The 27,233-nt window shown below is 44.3% G+C and overlaps 1 protein-coding gene across 4 annotated transcripts in view; it reads right to left on the reverse strand.

The window, feature by feature from the left end:
• Window positions 1-27,233, reverse strand: part of ZC3HAV1 (zinc finger CCCH-type containing, antiviral 1) — a 68,263-nt gene that overhangs the window by 8,400 nt on the left and 32,630 nt on the right. For 2 of the 4 annotated variants that reach the window (XM_037991149.2, XM_073009387.1), the window contains exons 4-9: window positions 25,039-25,812; window positions 24,118-24,219; window positions 21,241-21,364; window positions 18,493-18,667; window positions 9,078-9,198; window positions 5,282-5,384 (exon numbers count right to left, since the gene is read on the reverse strand). In XM_037991149.2, coding sequence (XP_037847077.2) covers window positions 5,282-5,384; window positions 9,078-9,198; window positions 18,493-18,667; window positions 21,241-21,364; window positions 24,118-24,219; window positions 25,039-25,812 — 1,399 coding nt within the window. Of the gene's footprint in view, window positions 1-5,281; window positions 5,385-9,077; window positions 9,199-18,492; window positions 18,668-21,240; window positions 21,365-24,117; window positions 24,220-24,672; window positions 25,813-27,233 lie in introns of all 4 variants that reach the window. The other 2 variants (XM_037991148.2, XM_073009385.1) reach the window with 1 other exon arrangement.

The raw sequence follows: 27,233 nt of genomic DNA on the forward strand, positions 1-27,233 counted from the left end.
CTAAAGCTACCAGAAAAATTCTTCTTCATAGATGAATCGCACTAATAGCTGCAAAAGAGTTGATAGAATTAGAAAACCACCATTTGGCAATACCTAATCACATCATGGTTCTAAACAATCATTATCATTAGCTACTAAAACCATTAAGTGAAAGATTAGATGAATAGTATAGTGGAATGATCAGACTGGAATGTCCTGAACCTACTCTGTGATCTCCATCACTAAAAATAGGACAATCAGACACTATATATCTCTTCAGAAGATGGGACAGGATCACTGGTACAACGCCATCAATTGTATAGTATACTTAACTCAAAACTGAACCTAAATCTAATCAGTTCTCTAAATCTAATGGTCAATTTACAGAAATTACACATCATATGACCCCACAAGGAAACAATTTGCTAATTTGTTTTGAGACAGAGTTTCACTCTGTCACCCAGGCTGAAGTCCAGTGGTGTGATCATGGCTCACTATATCCTCAGCCTCCTGGGCCCAAGTGACCCTCCCACCTCAGCCTCCCAAAGTGCTAGGATTCTAAGCGTGAGCCAGCATGCCAGGTCAATTTGCTATATTTTGAATTTGGAAAATTCTATAGGTCAAATCACCTAGTTGTTGTTTTTATTGTTGTTTTGTTTGTTTGTTGGTTAGTTTTTTGAGACAGAGTCTCACTCTGTTGCCCAGGCAGTCGTGCAAACACAGCTCAACCTCCTGAGCTCAAGCGATCCTCCCACATCAACCTCTTGAGTAGCTGGGACCACAAGTGTGTACCACCACACTTATCTAACTTTTTAAAAAGTTTTTGTAGAGATGGGGTCTCACCATGTTGCCCAAGAGGGTTTTGAACTCCTGGGCTCAAGCAATCCTTCTACCTCGGCCTCCCAAAGTGCTGGGATTATAGGCATGAGCCACCACACTAGGCCTATCTAGTTTCTTAAAAAATGAAATTGCATGAAAAAAGTAGAGGAGGGGAAACTGTAGCAGACTAAAAGATGTTTATGACACAAATCAACCAAATGCAATGTACAGACCCTGCTTAGATACTGATTGCAACACATCAACTCTAAATAGTCATTGTTTAAGACAATTGGAAAACATAAAACGTGAACTGGGTATTAGATGATATTAAGGAATTATCATTAACTTTGTTACATAGGTTAATGATATTGTATAATGTTTTTCAAAACCTCTTACCTGTTAGGAACACACCTAACACATATACAGGGAAATGATAGCATGTATTGGATTTACATTAAAATATTCCAACAAAAGAAAAAAAGTTAGGCCAGGTGTGGTGGCTCATGCCTATAATCCCAGCACTTTGGGAGGCCGAAACAGGAGGATTGCTTGAGCTCTGAAGTTCAAGACCAGCCTGAGCAACATGGTAGGACTCCCCCACTCATCTCTAGAAACATTTTTTAAAAATTATCCAGGTGTGGTGGTGCATGGCTGTAGTCCCAGCTACTCGGGAGGCTAAGGCATGAGGATCACTTGAATCCGGGTGGTTGAGGCTGCAGTGAGCCACGATGGCACCATTGCACTCTAACCCACATGCAGAGTTCCATTCTTTCTCAAAGAAAAAAAAAAGTTGAGAGGTGATGGTAGTAACAATATTGTTACTACTACCACAAATCTGTTACAAAGATAGTAAAATATTGACAGTGTTTAAGTTAGATGACAGGTACACAGGGGTTTGTCATCAATTCTTTGTACTTTATGTTTGAAATTTTCCATGATCAAAACAATTATATTTTTAAAAATAAATGCTTGAAGGAAAAAACTCTTTCAAGAAGAAGACAACTCATTAGAATGACAAAGATTGGCCCCAATTTATCTCTATTTTAAGGTCTGGTTTCCATTCTGGATTTGTATAACGCGGGATAGATTGCATGAATATGTTGTAAACTCTCATGAACAGTGACGTGTGCTATAGTTCACTTCTATATCCCACTGTAATCCAGGATAGTACGCCAGCCCTTATTCTATCCTACAGCAAGTGTGTCTCCTTGGGCTGGTGAGAGCAGGATTAAAGTTGGTTCTCTGCATGACCCACTCCCTCCAACCCTCCCTCACTAACATGTTTTTCTCAATTTTTTTTTTTTATTCATGTGGCTATTTATTATCACTATGTGCCGTGCATTATACAAAATATTCCAAGACAGCCTGGGCAACATGGAGAAACCATGTCTCTATTTAAAAATACAAAAATTAGCCAGGTGCAGTGGTGTGCACCCATAGTCCTAGTTACTTGAGTGGCTGCAGTGGGAGGATCACCTGAGTCCGAGAGGTTGAGGCTGCTCCAGCTCACTCACAGTGAGCTGTGACTGCCCCACTGCACCCCAGCAACCTAACCCCCCAACCGAAAAAAAAAAAAACAACCCACCAAAATATTTCGAGAGCACTGAGGAGCTGATAATTGAGATTGGTGGGCAGGGAGGGAGAAGGGAAGAGGAGGGAAGGTTGTGCTAGAGACATTTACACGAGTAATTGTATTACAAGGTAGAAGTGGGTAAGTACTATAAGGGAATCTCGATTGCTCCTGGAGGGCACAGGAGAATTGGAGGAGAGTCACGAGGAATGTTATAGTATGGGAAGGTGGCATTCCAGCTAAATCATGAGGGATGCTGTATTCATCTGAATGATGGGAAGGAGTATTCCTGGAAAGGGGAAGAGCAAATGGAGAAGCATGAAGCAACTCTTGACATATTCTCGAGATTGACAGTGGCTGACTACAGGAGCTATCTGGAAATGCCACAAACCAGTTTTTTCCCCTAGAAATATAAGTGCACAGAAAGAACCATCCAGCTTGGAGTCAAGGTCTTCTATACTTTCCATAGTTCCTACTGTCCAGAAGGGCCATAAAGCATGGTCTCACTAGTTGAGACTAATTGGGAATATCTGAATTGTTAAAAAATCAAAATTACCGGAACTTAAAAAAAAAAAAAATAGGCAGTTTTGTTGCTTTAAGGAAAGACAGTTCCAACACACTATTGTGAAGACATCCTGCCAGAACCATTGTAACAAATGGAAAGCAGCTCTGATGATCTCATTCACTGGCTGAATGTGAACAGCCCCTCCCTATCCTCCTACTCTGCCTTTTCTTCCCCCACCTAACATTTGTCAGGAACTGAAACAGTTATTGCCTCATCCACCAGAATGTAAGCTCCCGTAAGGGGATGAGCTTCACTCCTCTCTTCCCAAAACCCTGAAATATTCCTTTTACTTTATTCATTTGAATATTTAAACTACAGGAAGGGGCCAAGTGCAGTGGATAATGCCTGTCATCCCAGCACTTTGGGAGGCCAAGGCAGGTGGATCACCTGAGGTCAAGAGTTCGAGACCAGCCTGGCCCTCATGGTGAAACCCCATCTCTATTAAAAATACAAAAATTAGCTGGGCATAGTGGCGGGCGCCTGTGGTCCCAGCTACTCAGGAGGTTTAGGCACGAGAATCACTTCAACCAGGGAGGCAGACGTTGCAGTGAGCTGAGATCGTGCCACTGCACTCCAACCTGGGCAACAGAGTGAGACTCTGTCAAAAAAAAAAAAAAATTTGCTGGAAGGGACTTTAGATAGCTACATCAATCAGATTCTAATTCTTGGGAAATCAACTTGAGAAATTCAGAGAAAATTAGGCAGTTAGTGGCAGAAGATAAGGCTGAAGGGATATGTAGGTTGGAATTATGAATTAGAATTAAGTCAACTTAATTATATATAGTTACTAAGTCTATTAATAGCAGGGGAATAAAAATAATAATAACCAGAAGAGTTTACATTTACTGAACACCTGATGAGTGTTTGGAATATGTTACCCAAGCAGCCGTGAGGAAGGTAGTATTATTATAATTTTTTCTTTTCTTTCTTTTTTTTTTTTTTTGGAGATGGAGTCTCGCTTTGTCGCCCAGGCTGGAGTGCAGTGGCACAATCTTGGCTCACTGCAAGCTCCGCCTCCTGGGTTCACACCATTCTCCTGCCTCAGCCTCCCGAGTAGCTGGGACTACAGGCGCCCGCCACCATGCCCAGCCAATTTTTTTGTATTTTTAGTAGAGACAGGGTTTCACCGTGTTAGCCAAGATGGTCTCCATCTCCTGACCTCGTGATCCACCCGCCTCCGCTTCCCAAAGTGCTGGGATTACAAGCGTGAGCCACTGCGCCCGGCTGAGGTAGGTATTATTATTAAGCCCATTTTACAGACAAGGATATACAGAGTGATTCATTTGTACAAATCCACACAGCTAATGGGTGGCAGGGTGGAATTTGAACCTAGGTGAGCTAGATCCAGCGTCCAGTCTGTTAACCTGGTCCCAAGAAAGAATCTTTGACTCTAGGCTGCTCCAGTTCGAAAGCAGAATTGGAAGCAACTCCCCTTCCTGAGGCCCTGATACAGCTCAGTTTCCATTCTTAGATTCTTGCAAGTTGTTTTCCATATGACCTCAGAGTTATTTATCTTTTCAGTAACTTTCCTTTTTCATCAAATAGCTTGAATTCTTACAACCGAAGAACCTAGTTAGAACGCCTTGATTTTATACTTCTCTTGAAGCCTATTTTATATAATCACACATCACCCAGAAAAAAAATATCCAACTCCAAAAATGTTCATGAACAATGTAGAGTTTACTGAGCAGTTCACAAGGAGAGTTACAACGAATCCCCCACAGCAACATTTCCTTTAAAATCCCTTCAATCAACATTATCTGTCTCTGAAGCCTTTGCTCTAACAGCTAGCTCATCCCTTTTTTTTTTCTCTCTCTCCGCCCCTCATCCTCTATAAATCGTGTAGGAAAACAAGACACCCAAAAGGATTCACAGCAAAGCCAGGCATGGTGGCTCACGGCTATAATCCCAGCACTTTGGGAGACTGAGGTATGAGGATCGCTTGAGCTCAGGAGTTCGAGACCAGCCTGGGCACCAAAGTGAGACCCCATCTCTAAAAAAAAAAAGAATCCACAGCAAAACAAAAACCTAGTACATATGATTATTCCTTAGGCATGCTGCATCAATCCAGCTCTTCACAGCTGGAGAAGCTAAAGCCCAGAGTATTTAAGAGACTTGCTCAGACTTCCCTTTCAGAAAGAAAATTCATTTTCTGATCTAGTATCCTTTCAGTCACATCACGCTGCTTAACAAGCATCTTACTCATAGAGAATGCAGATGGAAACTGCAGAGTAATGCAAGCAGGAACTTTTCAGGAAAACAGGCTCCAGATTCACGAGTGACTTGATGAGCCCAGGGCATGAACATCTCAAGCATCTGTCAGCAAACAGCTGCTTCAGAACACTTACTCTGGCCCTCTCTGCATCTGCTGCACATCCCACTGAGACACAAATTTTGGTCTTCTGATGACATCCTTTTGAGTTTTGGAAGCTTTGTTTGTCTGAATCATCCCTTTGGACAGAAAAAAAAAAAATAAAAGAATCAAGATCAGTTCTAGAAAATGACTTCTTGTTATTTTGCAGAGGCTATTTACACAGCAAATATTCGAGACTGACCCGTTTGTATACGAATAGAGAAAATCCTTTGGGATGAGAATTGCTTGCAGTAAAAGACTTGTATCCTTCACTGCCATTAGTAGAAGGCTCAGAAAGCAAAGGAGTGAATGAATATTCAGGAATTAATCTAATCTTTAAATCCAAGTTGCATGGTAAAAGAGGAGAGCTGGGGCAGCCAAATAACAAGACACCATCCTTGCAAGCTTCCCTGCACCAGACATCAGTGATTGCGGGTTGGAATCTGGTAGCTGTCTTGAAGGGTTCTCTTCTACATCAAGTGTGAAATATCATTTTCAATTCATGCTGTAAACCTCAGTCCAAACTGCAACCAGAGTGATCCCTTCAAAAAGTAAATCATAATACATTGCAAGTGAGAGTGTAAAATGAAACCACCACGTTGGAAAACAGTTTGGTGGCTTCTTATACAGTTAAACATGCACTCCTATACGATTTAGCAATCCCATTTCTGGGTGTTTACCCAAGAGAAATGAAAACCTCTATCCACCCAAAGACAGGCATGTGAATGTTCACAGCAGCATTACTATGATAACCAAAAAGTAGAAATAACCTAAATGTCCATCAGCTGGTAAACAAAGTATGGAATAGCCTTACAATTACTTATTACTTATTCCTCAGTAATAAAAGAGGAACAACTACTATACATGCAGCAACGCGGATGAGTCTAAAAAACATAATTCACAGTGAAAGAAGTCAGCCACGTGCAACAACACACCTACTGCAAGCATTTATTAATATCAAGTTCTAGAACAGGTAAAACAGGGACAGAAAGCAAATCAGCAATAGCCTGTGAGGGGGATAAAGTGAGGTGTATGTGGTGTTGCTGGGGAGACTGATTGCAAAGAGACGTAAGGAAACTTTTGGGATTGATGGACATGTTCTATATCCTGCTTAGGGTGGTGGTTGCATGCATTTGTCAATACTCATCCAACTGCACTCTTAAAATATGAAACAAGCATAAACCACACACACACACACACACACACACAAATAGGATCATGCCACAACACTGCTCAAAATCTTCCCAGGGCCTCCGCCTAATAAAATATCCAAGTTTCTATCTCCGCTCTCATCTCTTACAGACCATCTACCTGTTCTGTGAAACTTCAAGCTGGTCTGTACCTTCCAGCCTTAGCCTTAGTTCTTTCTTCTCCTGGAGCGCCCTCCTTCCCACAAGCAGAGGCTGCTCTGTAAAAGTAAGTGCTGTCCCACTGACTCCTCCATTCTCTGGCTGCTTCCTTGCACTGTTTCATTTTCTCAGTAACTGTTACCACTTTTTGATATGGCCTGACTTGTTTACTTGATCATTGTCTCTCATCACCCTTTTGAATATAGGCTCGAAGAGCAACTTCACCACTGTATCCCAGCACCCACAGCAGTAGCCAGTACACAGCTGGCACTCAGATACTAGCTTAATGCATGACAGAATACACTGGCAGTCTAGTTAAGAAATAGACAAAGTCGGCCGGGCGCAGTGGCTCACGCCTGTAATCCCAACACTTTGGGAGGTTGAGGCAGGTGGATCAAGAGGTCAAGAGCTCGAGACCATCCTGGCTAACACGGTGAAACCCCATCTCTACTAAAAATACAAAAAATTAACCAGGCGTGGTGGCACACACCTGTAGTCCCAGCTACTTGGGAGGCTGAGGCAGGAGAATCGCTTGAACCTGGGAGGCAGAGGTTGCAGTGAGCCAAGACCGCACCATTGCACTCCACCCTGGCGACAAAGCGAGACACCATCTCAAAAAAAAAAAAAAAAGAAGAGAAAAAGAAAAAAAGAAAAAGCCATCTGGAACACTATAAACTGCTCTGAACTGGTTTATATGAACCAATCAAACAGAAGTAGCTGGAAAAATTACTCTAGATTCAGGAACAAAGTCTATTGGCTCTCATCTCTCCACCACCCTTTTAAACCATAAAAACAATACAATACCACCTAAGAATTTTTTTAAATTTAAGTCATTTTTAATTCTACCACCCAATATAATAGATTTTAATGTTTCATTATTATCTTCCAGTCTTGGCCCACATGCATGCATTGCTGCAATCATGCACATTGATTTTTGGTTGTTTTTTTTTTTAACTTTCCTATTTTAAATATAAACTGAAAATTTCAGAAACATAAATTTGGGGTTCTGGCTGAGCACTATGGCTCATGCCTGTAATCCCAGCATTTTGGGAGGTTGAGGTGGGAGGATCGCTTGAGCTCAGGAGTTTAAGATCAGCCGGGGCAACATAGTGATACCCCCATCCCTACAAAAAATTTAAAAATTAGCTGGGCATGGTGGCATGCACCTGTACTCCCAGTTAGCTGGGAGGCTGAGGTGAGAGGATCACTTGAGCTGGGGAGGTTGAGGCTGTAGGGAGCCGTGATGGTGCCACTGCACTCTAGCCTGAGTGGTAGAGCAGGACCCTGTCTCAAAAAAAGAAAAAAAAAAAGTGTTCTGCCTTTTTCATTTAACAATACCAAATTTTGCTTTTCCTATCTGGTTTTCATAATCTAAATCTTTAACAAGTGCCAAATACGCCACTGAAATTTAATACCCTAGTTTATTTAGTCACCACTGTACTGGTAGACAGACTGGTCCTACTTTTAGTACTGTAGGTACTGGTACTGGTCTAGTGTTCTTCAGTCACACCATGCTGCTTAACAAGCACCTTACTTTATGCCTATAGCTTTTTTCCCCCTTCTTCTAGTGAATTATTTCCTAAGAAAGGTTCCTGAGGGAATGAAAAGACAAACATATTAGCAAATTTTAATGTTACTTGACATGTACTGCCAGACTGTTTTTCTAAATACTTGGTATAACAGTCCTTGTAAAAGTTACATCATCTAATGCCCACTAAGTGGTACAGGACCCAACTGCAGGTACCATCTGGGAGTTCAGGGACCTAAGAAAGGCTCCTTTACCTCTTCCACAGCACCTGCAGGTCCCAAAAGGGCAAGTACTTGATCATGTGCAGGGGGTGCCTGATGGGATGGTACCTTCAGAAGGAGGGCAGTTCCTGCCCTGATATCTAACTAAACACAGCAGGTAGATTGGCAACAGCTCAGCAGAAGACCTTTCTACAGTGGCTCTAATAAACATGGTGGAAGGCAAAGTACTTTAATCAGTATGATGATGGAACCACTGACCTAGACGATAAAGCCTAAAAGAAACAGCAAGTTTCTAAAACTCTGAAGGTATCCAAAAGTCCAAGGCCTCTACTGTAGTCACCAGCACCTGAAATATTGCCTCTGTCTGGGCAACTGCCCAGCCAGAATCAGAAACAGCATGGCAGAGCTGGAAGTACCCCCAAGACTACTTAGTCTGAGCTCCTGAATTTGCAGTTGAGAGAAGTGGGCCTAGATAGGCCAGGTGCCCCTCCTAGGGGAGCAGAGCAAGTGTTCGTCAGAGCCAGAGCTCTAGAACTCAGGTCTCCTGATGGCCATAGCTTGCACTCCCCCGCCTTGCTAAATCTTGACCTTGACCCTGGCCATGGCAATGCATACCCACTCTGCTCCCACTCCCACGCATGCACTGCAGGCGGATTTCAATGACACACCACACTGCCAAACACAGAAACTCACCTTGGAAACTCAGCTCATAGTTCCGTGAGCCCGCCTGAAATTGCACAACTCCCCTCGGATAGGATTGATAGAGAGACTCCAGGTATAAAGAGTCGACGTTTGAACTTTTCTGATTGTCTTTCTAATTGGAAAAAAAAATAAAAGGTAAAGAGTTCAGGGTAGGTTTTTAGGAAATCTCTACTGTTACATGATTTCATTTTAGTAATGGGATGTGAACAGGAGTGCATTCTGCTTCCCAAACCAGATTGTAAGAGCTTCCAGCTCAGGGCTATGTCACAAACTTCTGTGGTCTTCTCCATCATAGTACCTAAGAGTCTATCCTGCAGAAACTCACTACACGCTTGGGGGATGCCTGAAAAATGTAGCTTTTTGCAATACTCTTTTACAGCAGCCAAATGTACAGAGCAACTTGCATCCCCTCTTTTGTGATGCTGCGTCGGCATCCGCCATCTAACAGAAGCTGACACTGACGCTTACATGAAACAGAACATTGTGGGCTATTCTAGCCACGCACAGTTTACAGTTGTCATGAGGGGAAGTAAAGAAAGACCATCTGCTCCTCGTCCAAACTCCAGGAGTTGCAGTGTTCAAATATAAATAACCGAACCCTCTCCTCTGTCCTGAACCAGAGTAAGTAAACAAAATTGGCCAAGCCTCCTGCTAGCCAGCTAACTGAAAATGCACTTGGATTTGCCACTAACAGGAGCTATAATGAAAGGGATGAGGCGGCTGGGTACTGTGGCTCACGCCTGTAATCCTAGCACTTTGGGAGGCTGAGGTGGGTGGATCACGAGGTCAAGAGATCACGACCATCCTGGCCAACATGGTGAAACCCTGTCTGTACTAAAAATTCAAAAATTAACCGGGCGTGGTGGCGGGTGCCTGTAGTCCCAGCTACTCGGGAGGCTGAGGCAGGAGAATCACTTAAACTTGGGAAGCAGAGGTTGCAGTGAGCCAAGATTGTGCCATTGCAGAGCCTGGCGACAGAACGAGACTCCATCTCAAAAAAAAAAAAAAAGAAAAGAAAAAAGAGAAGAAAGAGAAGAGGAAGGAAGGAAGGAAGGCAGGCAGGCAGGAAGAAAGGGAGGGAGGGAGGGAGGGAGGGAGGGAGGGAGGGAGGAAGGAAAGAAGGAAGGGATGAGGCATACCCCGCAAATGTAAAGCTATAATCTCTAGTCTCAAAGCATATAGAAAGCATGCAAACATCAGAATGGGTGGTAAAAGGGAAATGAGTTGATTTTAGCAAGGGGGCAGGCTAGGCCACTGATCCACTGCCCTCATTCCAGTGGCCACCCTGGCCAATCAGGGCAGACTAGATGTACACCCCTAGCAGCAGGGGTTCCCTGTATATAATGGTGAGGAGACACTTGTTTCCTGTGATCTAGAACAAAGGAGTTAATGAGAGCAAATTTTTCCAGGCAGCCGTAGTGGGGAGGGGCTCACAGTTCCTTTTTTTAATGACATTCCAGACTCTTGGGCTTTCAGCTAGACCCACACCCCTTCCTCTTCCCTAATGGAAATGCCTGCTGGTTGTAAGCATAGGGCAACAGAATGAAAGTGTCTAAGGAAAATGTCCTGGACAGAGAAAGGCCTGAGCTGGGTCTCTTTATCCTGGAGTGGAGCATGGTGGGACCAGAAAGCAGTGTTCAAATATTTGTACACAGGGCAAAGTGGGAATAAACTTGAATGTGTTTCAGGAGGTAGAACCAGTACTAAGGGTGGAAGGGACAACAATGCTGACTTTAGCAGAATGTTCTAACTTGCAGCAGCCAACAATTAATTCATATCATGAAGACGCTTGTTGCCACAGCTGTGTGGATAGTATCTATCAGAGTGATTGTAAAAGAGATTGCTGCTGTGATTCTATGGTGCCTGGTAAACCCTATGCCTTCCTCGGGCAAAACACCTCTGGCATGATGTGGGGCGGGTGGAACAGCTTTGGCACCTTGATATCCCCTGGTTTGACCACTAACTGAATCGCTTCCCAATTTCCCATCCCTACAGCTGAAGCCCTGTATCCATCCGCTGCCTGCTCAGCTCTGTAAAACCCACTCCGTTCCTCACTTAAAAGGCCAGAGACTTTCAAACTTTGACATACATGTGAGTGCCCCAGAGATCATATTAAAGTACAGATATGATTCTGGGAAGTTGGGGACAATTTAGATTCCATACGTCAGCCAGCTCCTGGGTGACGCTGAGGCTGATGCTGCTGGTCTGTGGACCTCACTTTGACTAGCAAGACTCTAGGGTCTAGACCAGTGCTGTTCACTAGAACATTCTGTGGTGATGAAAATGTTCTCTGCGCTGTCCTATATGATATGTAGGGGAGGCAAAATTTCTTTCTTTCTTTCCTTCCTTCCTTCCTTTCTTTCTTTTTTTTTTTGAGACAGAGTCTCCCTCTCTCTCTGTTGCCCAGGCTGGAGTGCAGTGGCACAATCTTGGCTCACTGCAACCTCCGCCTCCTGGGTTCAAGGGATTCTCCTGCCTCAGCCTCCTGAGTAGCTGGGATTACAAGTGCATGTCACCACACCCCAGCTAATTTTTGTATTTTTAGTACAGATGGGGTTTCACTGTATTGATCAGGCTGGTTTCGAACTCCTCAGGTGATCTGCCTGCCTCGGCCTCCCAAAGTGCTGGGATTACAGGCGTGAGCTACAGCACCTGGCCAGGGAAGCAAAACTTCACCTCTACCCTTTTACAGTATTTTGGCTGGATCTGAGCATTAAATTGACATAAGACCACGATAGGAATGACAGTGGAGACTCAGGATAGGGCAGGTTGGGAGGCGAGTAGATGATGAAAAATTACTTAATGGGTACAATGTATATTATTCAGGTGAGGGACACCCTAAAAGCCCTGACTTTACTACTAGGTAATCTATGCATGTAACAACATTACATTTGTACTCCATAAATTTATATACAAAAAGACCAACAGGAGAAAAGCATACACGTTCATTTAATACAAGTTTTACGTGGCACAGGAGACTTCACAAGAAAGTGAAGACCCAAAGCTGCAGTTAGAGACAAACACTTGTATTGAATTAGACAAAGAGTCATAGATTATGAAAATGGGATGAGGCAAAGGGGCTTTGGCTAGGGAAGTTAATTTGGTGGAGAAGTGTCCAGGAGGATGAAGATTTGCCTAATAGGATTTGTTTGCACAGGTTTCCTGGCCCTGATGATAAGAATGCTACTTTCATTCTGGTATAGGGAGGATCTCTTTCTTTATTTTTTATTATTATTATTATTTTGAGACACAATGAATCTCTGTCACCCAGGCTGGAGTGCAATGGCATGATCTCAGCTCACTGCAACTTCCACCTCCTGGGTTCAAGCAATTCTCCTGCCTCAGCCTCCCGGGTAGCTGGGATTACAGCCATGCACCACCACGCCTGGCTGATTCTTGTATTTTTAGTAGAGACGGGGTTTCGCCATGTTGGCCAGGCTGGTCTCCAAATCCTGACCTCAAGTAATCAGCCTGCCTCAGCCTCCCAAAGTGCTGGGATTACAGGTGTGGGCCACCACGCCCGGCCAGGGAAGAATATCTTTCACATGGGAATTTCATCTCCTGCTTTTAAGTAACAGAAGGTCAGAGTGATCATCTCGCACCTGCTGTTTTTCAAGTGCTTTTAACTCAAAATAGTCAATATGCCAGAGTGGCTTTTTTTTTTTTTTTTTTTTTTTGAGACAGAGTCTTGCTCTGTCGCCCAGGCTGGAGTGCAGTGGCGAGATCTCCACTCACTGCAAGCTCCGCCTCCTGGGTTCACACCATTCTCCTGTCTCAGCCTCCCGAGTAGCTGGGACTACAAGCGCCGGCCACCATGCCTGGCTAATTCTTTTGTATTTTTAATAGCGACAGGGTTTCACTGTGTTAGCCAGGTTGGTCTCGATCTCCTGACCTCGTGATCCGCCCGCCTCAGCCTCCCAAAGTGCTGGAATTATAGGCATGAGCCACTGCGCCTGGCCCAGAGTGGCATATTTTTAACTCCTTCAGTAGTCAAGCTATATGTGGCTATACAGCACTGAAAATGTGACTACAGTGACCATGGAACTGATTTCTTAATTTTTTTATGTGTTTAATTAAAGTTTAAAATGAAATTGCCACATATGGCAAGTGGTTGTCATACTGGACAGCACAGGGCCAGTAAGTCAGTGTCTGGGCATCTGCACAGCCTAGCATGGCTCCACTCTGACCTTCTCTAGCCTTGCCCTCACACTGCACTTGTCATGTTCATGAACCCCGATAGGTGGTGAAGTCCTCCAGGGTAACATTTCCCCTTGGTTTAGTCCACATCAGAGATGAGTGTCAGGCACTGCTTGCTGTATAGGCTGGTTCATTCAACCCTCGCTATTGTAAGACTAATAGGACAGCAGGAACATGCCCATGTCATGGGTATGTTATGGTCAAGAGGTCACACAAGTGACTGGTGGTCCAGAAGCAACTCTCAAAGTCCCTCTCTTGTGTCTGTGTGCTGTCTGGGTCAATTACCAGGTGTTTCTATTGTAAAGGTATACTAAGGTATTCTTGTAAGGATGAGTCTTTTTTGTGGTATCTGAAAATCAGTCATATCTGAGCTGAGCTGGCCCCAGTTCTTTGGCAATCCTAAGCTACAGTTGTCCCACACTCTTAAGTGACAGATAGTGACAGCCTTGCAAGATGTCTCATTAGACCTTTTAGCTACCATTAATTTAATAGCCATCATGTGTCCTAGAGTACAGTACTGTTACTCCAGGTCTGAATAAATGAATAAATCATACAGCCGCCAATTATGGCGGCTTGACTTGAATCTATGTTTCAGTTGCAAGACTTGAATCTATGTTTCAGTTGACTTGAAACACAAGACTTGAATCAAGACTTGAATCTATGTTTCAGTTGCAGTAAACGGGTCTTAGTTTATATCCTGGGTGTCAATGATTGCCTCAACCTTGGCTTTTCTAGAGCTGTGGCTTGTCCTCGCTCTGAGAGGGTGTCTCAGGCCATAGCCTCCCGCTGTTTCTCAACACCAGCTTCCACAGCTGCTAAGCTTCGCTACTTTGCTGGTAAACATCTTCGAAGACCTGAATCTGCACTCCCTACCTGGTGCACATCCAATGACTCCCAGGCTCTGCCCTCCTGTCGGCCCTGCTATCACTCTACCCTACACCATTCCTGCCCAGCTGCCCATCGATTCAATCATCACTTCTCCTAATACCACACCCTCTCCTTGCCCACCATCTATGTAGGTATGAGTCCTGGTTAAGTACATCAGTTTCCATAAAAGGAATCTATTTTACCTCCCAGAGAGCTCATAATCAAAGCATATGTACCTACTTGTTGGCAAAAATGTCTACACCTCAAGGTCCCCTTAGAGAGGTTCCAACCCAGGACTCTTAGTTGCCTGACTTACTCAAAATTCAGTTACAAGAAATAAAAGCTATGGAGCCTGGCTGAAGGCTACACAGTCCACTCTTTTCTCTAAATATTTTAGCCCATACACTGGCTCAAGGCAGGTCACCAAAGGGCTGCAAACTTGGACCATAATGTATTGACCCACGAAAGAAACCAGGTTGCTCCTGATATGTGGGGTTCAAATCTCCCAGAAACATTATTTTAATTTTACTTGGACTCCCAGCAAGGAAAACATTAAATCCAGGACCTGATTTTTCCTTTTTTTTTTTTTTTTTTTAATAACTAGAGCCAACTCAGTTTATGTAATGATAGGTCTTATTAGTATGATAGTAAGAGTTCATTCACATCTTCAGTGAACATCCAACAGACCCACGTCACATTTAATGAATACAACATTCACGTGTTTGCAGATTGAATGTTACATTCTAAAAACTCTACAGTTTTCATGGGAATCCAGAATATAAAAATAAACAAAATAAAAACTCTACAGCTAACACAGACTAAATGTCCCAGAAAGAACTTTGTATTAAAAAACTCAGGAAGGGCTGGGCATGGTGGCTCACGCCCGTAATCCCAGCACTTTGGGAGGCTGAGCCAGGCAGATCACCTGAGGTCAGGAGTTTGAGACCAGCCTGGCCAACATGGTGAAACCCCGTCTCAACCAAAAATACAAAAAATTAGCCAGGCATGGTGGTGGGTTCCTGTAATACCAGCTACTTGGGAAGCTGAGGCAGGAGAATTGCTTGAACCTGGGAGGCAGAGGTTGCAGTGAGCCGAGATCACAACATTGCACTCTAGCCTGGGTAACAAGAGCAAAACTCTGTCTCAAAAAAAAAAAAAAAAAAAAAGCTCAGGAAGTTTCTTGATGTTTTATTAGGGAACATGATTGAACTTGTGTAAATTTAAATTTAAATTTAAATACTCTCTTCCCCCCGAATAGTTCTTTTTGGTTCTTGAAACTTTTTTTTTTTTTTTTTTTTTTTTGAGTCTTACTCTGTCACCCAGGCTGGAGTGTAGTGGCACAATCTTGGGTCACTGCAACCCCTACCGCCTGGGTTCAAGCGATTTTCCTGTCTCCGCCTCCCAAGTAGCTGGGATTACAGGTGGGCACCACCACGCCCAGCTAATTTTCTGTGTGTATTTTTAATAGAGACATAGTTTCACCATGTTGGCCAGGCTGGTCTTGAACTCCTGACCTCAGGTGATCCACCCGCCTTGGCCTCCCAAGGTGCTGGGATTACTGACATGAGCCACCATGCCTGGCCTCCTGGAACCTTGATGTAACTAGAATGCAAATGTTTGCCAACTTTCCCCTTTATGTCTTACTGAAAATTCCAATTATTTGATATAAAAAAATCAAGACTTATAGCTTATTTTTATTTTAACCAAGGCTAATTAATTTGGGTTTATAATTTTATTTCCACAGGTGCCTGACAGAATCACTTATTTGACATCATCCTTGGCTTGAGCATACAAAGAATCTGTGCAAAGTTTAATATCATAGGCATTTTCACACACACGGGAGTTTCAGCAGAACTCTGTTCTGCAAAGATGCTACATGGAGAGAGGAGAGCAACAAGGAGGGGCCCAGGAGACCACTCTGAGCCCCTATCCTATTCCACCAGGGCAGCCCTGCTCTACTCTCATTGGCTCCTTTAAGGTCTTTGAAAGATGGTTTGATAAAATGTATCTGCTGCTAAGACAGTTTGGAAATCAACATGCAGACGAATTCATGGTAGGGCTGTTTGTGGTTGAGGACCTCACCACAGCACACAGGGTTCCTGCCATGTGGCCCGCTATAGGAGGTGTTTTTCTCAGGCCTCACTAACATAACAGAGCAGTGCCTCTCCCAAGTATTTGGTTTGCTTTGGCAGTTAGGCAGCTCAGAACCAAATGTATAACCCACTGATTGTAACTATTAGTTCGGTGCAAAAGTAATCACTGTTTTTGCTATTAAAAGTAATTACCACCAACCCAAAAGTAATTTTACACCAACCTAAATATGTAGAACCTTACGCTGCCATTTCTTTGTCCCTGCATTATCTTTTTTTTTTTTTTTGAGATGGAGTCTCACTGTCACCCAGGCTAGAGTACAGCGGTGCAATCTCGGCTCACTGCAACCTCTGCCTACAGGTTCAAGCAATTCTCCTGCCTCAGCCTCCCGAGTAGCTGGGATTACAGGTGCCCACCACCACGCCCGGCTAATTTTTTGTATTTTTAGTAGAGACAGGGTTCACCATGTTGGCCGGGCTGGTCTCGAACTCCTGACTTCAGGTGATCCACCCCCCCACTCGGCCTCCCAAAGTGCTGGGATTACAGGAGTGAGCCACCGCACCCAGCCCATGCATTGTTTTTGGCTTCATTTTAATCTCTTCCTTTCATTTTCTGTTTCTTATCACCCTGATTTCTTTCTTTCTTTTTTTTTTTTTTTTGAGACGGAGTCTCGCTCTGTCTCCCAGGCTGGAGTGCAGTGGCCGGATCTCAGCTCACTGCAAGCTCCGCCTCCCGGGTTCACGCCATTCTCCTGCCTCAGCCTCCCGAGTAGCTAGTACTACAGGCGTCCGCCACCTCGCCCGGCTAGTTTTTTGTATTTTTTAGTAGAGACGGGGTTTCACCATGTTAACCAGGATGGTCTCGATCTCCTGACCTCGTGATCTGCCCGTCTCGGCCTCCCAAAGTGCTGGGATTACAGGCTTGAGCCACCGTGCCCGGCCCACCCTGATTTCATTACCTGCTTAAGGTCTGCTTTCTTTCTCTCTTTAATCTATGAGTTGAAGGGAGGAAGGGACACTGAGACAGAAGGACAGAAGCTCTGCTTATCTAAACTTCCATCCCCTATTACTATGCCCCCACTATGGGTCAGCCTAGAATCTTCTAGTTCCAGTCCTTTAAGTCCATCTAAATCCAGACTCTGACTGAAGAGTAGTGACTATCTGTACCAGATGTGGTTTCACTGCATTAGTGAATTAACACATGCCCTGGTCTAATTAACCATGCCATCATCCATATGGTCCTTTAAGTTCTCACTCTCGCCCTCTTTTCCAGCTCAAAGCAGTAGTCTCTGTATATCTATGCGTTTATACATAGAAAGCTATCTCAAGGTTCCACTCTCCCCTCTGATGGTGAGGAAAGAGGAAGTGCAGCTGACACGTCTCAAGGGATTCCTTAAAAATAATTACTATATGGCCAGGCACAGAGGCTCACGTCTGTAATCCCAACACTTTGGGAGGCCAAGGTGGGCAGATAACCTGAGGTCAGGGGTTCAAGACTAGCCTGTCCAACATGTGAAACCCCATGTCTACTAAAAATACAAAAATTAGCTGGGTGTGGTGGTGCATGCCTGTAATCCCAGCTACTCGGGAGGCTGAGGCAGGAAGATCGCTTGAACCCAGGAAGTAGAGGTTGCAGTGAGCCAAGATTATGCCATTGCACTCCAGCATGGGTGACAAGAGTGAAACTCCATCTCAAAAAAAAATTAAAATTAAAATTAAAATTAATATATACTTTAATGTATGACTGCAACTGGAGTGCATGCTTGCTGAAAAAATATTGAATATAGCTGTGTACAAAGTAAAAAAATACCACTTCCTCTCCCACACTCCATGGGTAACCACATAGGTGTCAAACATTTTATTAATAGTGTTCTTTTTATTTTATTTATTTATTCATTTATTTTGGAGACAGAGTCTCACTCCATCCCCCAGGCTGGAATGCAGTGGCGCAATCTCAGCTCACTACAACCTCCACCTCCCGGGTTCAGGAGATTCTCCTGCCTCAGCCTCTGGAGTAGCCAGGATTATAGGCACATGCCACCATGCCCGGCTAATTTTTGTATTTTTAATAGAGATGGGGTTTCACCATGTTGGCCAGGCTGGTCTCAAACTCCTGACCTCAGATGATTCGCCTGCCTTGGTCTCCCAAAGTGCTGGGATTACAGGCGTGAGCCACCGTGCCCAGCCAGTAGTGTTCTTTTTAAGTTGACAAGTTTAAACAAGAGCCCTCTACAAAGAGGAACAGTGCTCACCTCTTCTCCATACTGAATCCATGTGCCAGATTCATTCTTCCAATACCAAATCCATTTGGTGGTGAAGACAGAATTGGCTGGCATGGTGACAGAAGAAGGAGTGGAGAGGCGTCGGATAGGAATGAAATCACAACTCATTTCCCGAAAATTGATTGTATAACTTCCTACAGAACAGCTGAGAGAGAAAAGTATTAAGTTAACATAATGTTTCATAGACCCCTGTTTTCTACAATCTCGTCTTCCCTAATGAGAGTGCAGAATTAAACTTTCAGGGCTAAAATAGATCTTCAAGTTTTCTTTCCATAGCTCCAGGTCCTATACATAAAAGAAACATGGAAACACAGAGAGGAAAGTGACTTGCCTGCACCACATAATTAATGGTGTCACATGGTGCATTCTTCCTTCAGAAAAATCCCAAAATAAAACTATGCCCACAAAACTCCTGATTGGCTCAATGTTAGAAAGTAAGTTAGAAACTCACGTTTGGTCCATTTTTTAAATTATTTATTATTATTTAAATCGTTATCAAAATGTGGAGACCGTTGTGGAAAATTGGCAAGGTTAAAGTTATTTTCATAATAACATTAAGCATTATTTGCTTTTTTCACTTTCATTCTCTCATGAATACACGACAAAATTTTCCAGAGGCAGCAGATTGAATTTCACAGCAGATTGAATAAAGAAGCAGATATGAGAATCTAGTTATCTTCTATCATGCCAGACATTATTTTGCAAAAATATAAAATTCCTCTCAATACATTTTTTGTTTTGGAAAACAGTTATTTTATAATTATCCATATAAATATTATATATACATATATAAATACACACAGTTATATACCTGGGTATGTATATTAAACGGGCATACATGAGTATGTATATAGTATTAAATATAGTTACATGAAACATTTCATTATGTTAACATACAGCAAGCTTATTCTTACTTTTAAGTGAATCAAATATGTAATTGTTCTCAGTTTTAATTTTTAATATGGTAAATATTGATAGCTATATTCCACATAAACAGAAATTCTTTGGGATCCTGAATACATTTTTTTTTTTCTTTCGAGACAGAGAGAGTCTCGCTCTGTTGCCTGGACTGGAGTGCAGTGGCGCAATCTCGGCTCACTGCAACCTCTGCCTCCTGGGTTCAAGCTATTCTCCTGCCTCAACTTCCCAAGTAGCTGGAATTACAGGCGCCCACCACCACGCCCAGCTAACATTTTGTATTTTTTTTAGTAGAGACGGGGTTTCACTATGTTGGCCAGGCTGGTCTCAAACTCCGGACTTTGTGATCCGCCCGCCTCGGCCTCCCAAAGTGCGGGGATTATAGGCATGAGCCACCGCGCCCGGCCTTGGATCCTGAATACATTTTAAGTGTTGAGGAGTTCTCTGACCAAAAAGTTTGAGAACTGCTGCTCTAAAAAAGACCTCCTAGATCAGTGGTTCTCAATCAAGAACGATTTTGACCTCCGTGGATATTTTACAACATCTGAAGACATTTTGGGTTATGACAACCAGCAGGGCTGGTGGGGGGTGGTGCTTCCTGTCATCTGTGGTTTGAGGCTAGGAATAGCGCTAAACAGCCCTGGGAGCAAACAACTATCTGGCCCAAAATGTCAGTAGTGCTCAGGTTGAGAAACCCTGCTCTCAACTTGCCTGGGGGCGGAAATATAGACATAGCAACAAGAAAATAGCTGATGTCGCCCTCTAGTGGTAAAAATGCAGCAACACAGACTCCCCACCCCCAAATCACTAAATTCTCATATGATGAAAAGTAATGTAACTTTTCCCCCTAAAGAATTTCCTTGTTAAACTGGGATGTTTCTTATATTCCTGCACACCACAGATAAATATGGTCATATGAATATCACCCATTTCACCTCTTCCAGAAGGAGAAATGTTTTTACTTATTTTTGGGACAAGGTCTCACTCTGTCTTCCAGGCTGGAGTGTGGTGGCACAATCACGGCTCACTGCAGCCTCTACTTCTTGGGCTCCAGTGATCCTCTCACATCAGCCTCCCGAGTAGCTAGGACCATAGGTGTGTGCCACCATGCCTGGCTAGTTTTTGTATTGTTGGTAGAGACAGGGTTTCATCATGTTGCCCAGACTAATCTCAAACTCCTGAGCTCAAGTGATCCTCCTGCCTCAGCCTCCCAAAGTGCTAGGATTATAAGCATGAACAACGATGCTCAGCCAGAAGCAGAAATGTAAGGTACCCTCTTAGACGACTCCAGGCTAGAGAAAATAGCAAACATAAGGAAGGTATTAAATGCTAAAGTACACAACAAAATTCCACACTAAAACTATATGAAATTATTCAAATCACGTTTTTAAACTATGAAGTTAAGCCAAAGGCTCTTTCGTCCTAAATCATTTAGTACTTTTAATAGTTCCGTGATGAATTGATCAGGATACAAACCAGCCTCTGCATTGTGTTTTTCTGCAGGACACAGACAACTATCAACTAAACAAATAATCATGTCACCGTTTGTTTCATTTGAGTTAGCAAACATTCCCAGGATCTCTAGTATCAGCCAGGCTCAGTGTGACCTCAAACCCACCCAGCAGTGTTTTTCCTTCATTAACTCGGCAGGCACTTGCCATTTTTATCTCAAGAAGTATTTCACACTGGAATGGGATTCTGATGGAAGAGTGTTTTTTTCTTTTTCCCCTAAGAATAGCACTAATGCTTCCCTTTGATAATGTTGGGCTCTTGAAAGCCAGAGTGCAGTCACCAACTTACACGTGGATTCTGGGGTCAGAGTAGGCTTCCTCGATCATCTCCATGGGCTTGAAGTCCGTCCAGGTTTTACCCGTAAACATCTGCCACCGGTAAGGCAGATGGAAGTGGACTTTGCTGCAGCTACCTACAAAGACAAAGAGGGGGTCTGAGGGACTGTTGAGCGGGGATTCTAAACAATTCAGTCAAGTTCACTGCCAGCTTTCCCCATCCATTCCTGCCTGCCCCCTGCCAGACAGGTCCCATCTATACCTGCCGACATTGCCGTGTGTCCATTATCCAGGTTCCTTCATTACCTTGGAGATGCATCAGAAAACAAAAATTCAGGCCGGGTGTGGCGGCTCACGCCTATAATCCCACCACTTTGGGAGGCCGAGACAGGCAGATCAATTGAGGCCAGGAGTTCAAGACCAGCCTAGCCAACATGATAAAATCCTGTCTCTACTAAAAATACAAAAATTAGCCAGGCATGCTAGTGGGTGCCTGTAATCCTAGCTACTTGGGAGACTGAAGCAGCAGAATCACTTGAACCTGGGAGGTGGAGGTTGCAGTGAGCCGAGATCACTCCACTGCACTCCAGCCTGGGTGACAGAGTGAAATTCTGTCTCAAAACAAAAAAACAAAAACAAAAATTCCCCACTCCCCCCAAAGTCACTCTATCCAGATAGAAATATGAGGTGGCCAGGTGCGGTGGCTCAAGCCTGTAATCCCAGCACTTTGGGAGGCCGAGACGGGCGGATCACGAGGTCAGGCGATTGAGACCATCCTGGCTAACATAGTGAAACCCTGTCTCTACTAAAAAATACAAAAAACTAGCCGGGCGAGGTGGCGGGCACCTGTAGTCCCAGCTACTCGGGAGGCTGAGGAAGGAGAATGGCGTGAACCCAGGAGGCAGAGCTTGCAGTGAGCTGAGATCTGGCTACTGCACTCCAGCCTGGGTGACAGAGCGAGACTCTGTCTCAAAAAAAATAAAAAAGAAATATGAGGTAATCAGAAATTTAGTTACCCTTTCTGCACCCCCCCAAGTGTATTAAGCCAAAATGCTCTCCATCAGAGGCAACAGCCTGTATTTCCTTGAAGCCCTGGCCTACGGTTCATCTCTTCCAGAAAGATTCTCCTAACGAATCTCACTCCATCCCCAGCTGACTCGCATTTTTTGCGTTCCTTTAGCCAGTACCCAATACTCAGTTGGGGGTTAATTTTTTTTATGTTTTTACTTACTGCACGCAGTTTTCTCATTTGCGGATTTTTTGTTTGTTTGTTTTTGTTTTTGTTTTGAGGCAGAGTCTCACTCACTCTGTCGCCCATGCTGGAGTGCAATGGCACGATCTTGGCTCACTGCAACCTCCACCTCCCGGGTTCAAGAGATTCCCCTGCCTCAGCCTCCCAAGTAGCTGGGATTACAGGCCTGTGCCGCCACGCCCGGCTAATTTTTGTATTTTTAGTAGAGATGGGTTTTCACCATGATGGCCAGACTGGTCTTGAACTCCTGGCCTCAAGTGATCTACCTGCCTCAGCCTCCCAAAGTTCTGGGATTACAGGCGTAAGCCACCGTGCCTAGCATTTTATGGATGTTTTCATGCCCTACCTTAATTACAAAGTCACTAAAGAGAAGGCTGCACTATGGTTTAGCTTACATCCCCCTTGCATATTTGGCACAGGGCTAGGCATAAAAAAGATACCCATTGCAGAAATGCTGGCTAAAGAATGAATAGATGTTATAAGCTACAGTACAGGAAGATAGAAAATAGTTCTGTTTTTTAAAATTTGCATTATATTATGTTTAAATTGTTTTGAAATACTCAAAGATGTGTGACAGCACCAAAACAAACAAAGAAAAAAGACAAGTTTAGCCACTGCAGGGACACCCAAAGAGTGGCCCCACTTGAGACTTGGCTGATTGAAAACCACTCATTATAGTCCACAGCTCACACTTGTTAGAATGGCTGCTATCAAAGACAAACAGTGACTGGGCGCAGTGGTTCATGCCTGTAATCTCGCACTTTGGAAGGCCGAGGCGGGTGGATCACTTGAGGTCAGGAGTTCAAGACCAGCCTGGCCAATGTGCCATAACCCCGTCTCTACCAAAAATACAAAAGTTAGCCGGACGTGGTGGCACACGCCTGTAATCCCAGCTACTTGGGAGGCTGAGGCATGAGAATCACTTGAACCCAGGGGGCAGAGGTTGCAGGGAGCTGAGATTGCACCGCTGCACTCCATCCTGGGTGACAGAACGAGACTCCGTCTCAAAACAAATAAACAAACAAAAAAGGCAAACAAACACACACGAAAAGAACAAGTGTTGGCGAGGATGTGGAGAAATGTGAACCCTGTGCATTGCTGGTGGGAAAGCAAAATGGTACAGCCACTATGAAAAATAGTTCCGCGGCCGGGCACCGGTGGCTCAAGTCTGTAATCCTAGCACTTTGGGAGGCCGAGACGGGCGAATCACGAGGTCAGGAGATCGAGACCAGCGTGGCTAACACGGTGAAACCTCGTCTCTACCAAAAAAATACAAAAAACTAGGCGGGCAAGGTGGCGGGCGCCTGTAGTCCCAGCTACTCGGGAGGCTGAGGCAGGAGAATGGCGTAAACCCGGGAGGCGGAGCTTGCAGTGAGCTGAGATCACGCCACTGCACTCCAGCCTGGGCGACAGAGCAAGACTCCGTCTCAAAAAAAAAAAAAAAAAAAAAAAAATAGTTCTGCAAAAAAAAAAAATTAAAAGAAGTACTGTATGATCCCCCAACTCCACTTCTGTGTATATATCTAAAAGAATTGAAAGCCGGGTTTTGAGAAGACATTTGCACACCCATGTTCATAGCAGCGTTATTTACAATGGCCAGAAGGTAGAAGCTTACAGAAAAGTCCTTAGGTTACTCACCATTAAACGGACAACCCTTATACAGATGGTCAAGACAAATTTCCTTTGAGCCATGATCATCCACCCTAGAAGATGTGGTACTTGTGACATCAGATAAAGAATCTATGAAACAAAAAAGGATGCATGTATGCTGATCGTCATGTTTAAACCAAAAATCAAGGCACTTGGTCTCACAATGGGAAAGAATATCTGAAATGCAGGCCATGTTCAAGAAAATTCCTATGATTTATGTGTTTCTCATGAGTGTCTAGACAGCCCCTCCATACAACAAAAATGTGGACCTCAGAGTCCTGTGAAAGTTGTGTTTATTTCTTAAATCATAGTTGAAATATTCCTATTGTCAATAAATGTGGCAGCTTATTCCCTGTGGTTCTACTGGTTGGTCCTTCCCTGTCTTCACTAGTCAACCTCCTCCTCACCAGACCACCCCTTAAACAAAACCCTCTAACTCTCTACCCTTTAAGAACTGGGGAACATCCAAGGGAAACCCAGCAGCCACAGCCACTCTGCTGCAGACTCAAGACACAGGGGCCCGTTTGTCCTTCAGTGACTTACACTGAGCAGAGCCTGTTGTCTTCCTTGTGAGCTCACTGGCAGGGGAAACAGGAAGCTGCGTGCAGTTCTGCCCCTGGGCCCTCCATACTGCAGCTCTGTTGCTTGAGGAAAGGGCAGCAGGTGACTGAGGCAGAGTGCTGACTTGTGCAGGGGCAGTGGATTCCCCAGGTGTGGTGGGGACCAGGCTCCTCAGACTCTGACTTCCAGAACGTAACTTATCTTTCTCCACCATGACTGTCATTGTGAAGCCAAAACCAGTGGCACCAGTTTTTTCTACATCAGTAGTTTTATCTGCCACTTGACTAGAGCCATTTGGTGTATCGTGAACAAATGCACTAGCCCCAAGTTTCTTCCCTTTGTATTTACCATTAACAAGTGCCACTCTTGGGCCAGCATCATCTGTGATTCTGCCAGTGACCTGAACATCTCGGGAAGGAGGTCCAGCATCCTGAGTCCTAGGTGTTGATATTTCTCTCTGACTGCTGCTTGTGCTTTTGTAATTTAAGGATCTGGTAGAAGTTACATCTGTGGCCACTCCATCAGCATTATTATTAAAAAGAGGGCCAGGCTGGACGTCCTGAGTTCCACTTTTGCCATTGATGTTCCTGTAGTCTGAGGAAAGCAAGCCTGCGCCCTTTCTGGTGGTCACAGCTTCAGGTGTTTGCAGAGAGCCAAGAGAAGAGAGGGCGGCAGGTAGCGTGGGAGGAAGCCCAGTCTTTCTCCTGGCACCTTGGTCATTCGTCCAGGATGTGGGGCTCTTCCACTTGGGGGCTGGTGTTGAATTGGAAGCAAGGTAAGTGTTGCCTGGATTTCCATGCAAGAGGTCCTCTTGACTGCCATTCTCTAAAAACCTCCGGCTTGCTCCGGCCTGACTTGTTCCTCCGAGATCGGTAGCCTTGGACGAGCCTGAGGGAGGCCGAGCGCGATCCTGACTCCCCAGATACGTGAACTTGTGGGTGAGATCATCCACAGGCGTGTCCTCCAGGGAAGCCCTGTGGCTGCTCGGATCTGGACTAGGCGTGCAGGACCTCTCAGCAGACGCTGAAGCAGATGCAAGAAATTCTTGGCTGCCCTGAAAGAACCGATCTCTGCTTTTGCTTCTAGCCCTATAGGCCATGTTTCTACGATGTGAAGAAGGAGCTAGGGGAGAAAAAGCCAAAATGAAACACAGTAATGAACATTGGAGTTAATGTAACTGAGTTCCTACCACCCTTCCTCCTCTTTGCTTTTCCAGCCTTGCTATCCAAGTGCTATCAAATTACTTGGCCTAATCTGATGTGTAAAAATCTTGAAGGTGGGTGGTTTGACAATGACGGGAATTTTTTTTTTTTTAAGAGATGGAGTGTTGCTCTGTTACCCAGGCTGGAATGCAGTGGCCCGACCACAGCTCACTGCAACCTGGAACACCTGGGCTCCAGCGATCCTCCCGCCTCAGCCTCCTGAGTAGCTGGGACTACAGGTGCTCACCGACTATGTCAGTTGATGAAAGAATCTTGACATTCTGCCTGCACGGCAGAGCACGTCATTCCATGGCCTAGGATGATAGTGAGACCCTGGCTCTCTTCTGGGACTCAAAGTAGCCCCCAAACCCCAAAATGTTTAGGTGGGGCTGTCCACTATCTCCTGGTCCTGAGTCAACATTCACCACTGTGGTCAATGGAGAGAGACAGATTAGGGCAAATCAGAGAAGATTTTCCAGAAAGCATTCGATTTTGCCCGTATTGTGATATGGATGTATCTGGCTATTGACAGATTCACAATGCTTCAAACAAACCAACAGAAAATGAAACCACAGTCTAAAGGCCTGACTTTGTTTAAACTGGAAATTTTTCTAGTTTTCTTCATCCCACTCCATAAGGCCAAAGGGTATCAGAAGTCAACATCGACAAAGCAGTGTGGCCTGGAGGGAACTGGCCTCCCTCTAGAAACTTGAGAGGTCACACCCTCCTGGAAACAGGGAGGAAGGAAGGAGTAAGGGTGTGTTTGTGAGCACGTGTGGAGTGTGTGTGTGGCGTGCGTGCATGTGATGTTTATGTGGGGTGTGTGTGTGTGCTGGGGGTACATGTGGAAGACGTGCATGTCTGTGTTTGAGGCACATGTGCATGTGTGGTGTGTGAATGTGAGGTGTGCACGTGTGCTCGTGTGTGTGTGAGTTGTGTTTTTGTGTGAAGGGGTAGAAGAGACGTTTTTTCTCTTCTAAACCCCAGGGGGCAGCAGTAATGTAGTAAAAGCAAACACCCTCCTCCTGTCAAGAAAAGGCTTCACTCGGGAGATTAACTAGAAGTGAAAACATATACAGATCTTTCTCATTCACAGTAAGTTTACACTGAGAAGCTACCATCAAAATCCATCCCTCCAGACGTTCCCCTGTTCAGAGGCCACTGTAATGTGGGAGAAAAAACATTAGATATGGGATCAGAACGTGCACTCTGCTACTTTCTAGTGGTGTGAGGCCTTGAAAATGTTACCTTTTATTTCTTCATTATATTATCCTTCATTCTTCTAAAAATGAGCTGAGACTGCTTGCAATAAAAGTTGCTTACTATTTCTGAGTCTCAGTT

This window comes from Chlorocebus sabaeus, chromosome 21 (assembly GCF_047675955.1).
Source record: "Chlorocebus sabaeus isolate Y175 chromosome 21, mChlSab1.0.hap1, whole genome shotgun sequence".
NCBI lineage: Eukaryota > Metazoa > Chordata > Mammalia > Primates > Cercopithecidae > Chlorocebus > Chlorocebus sabaeus.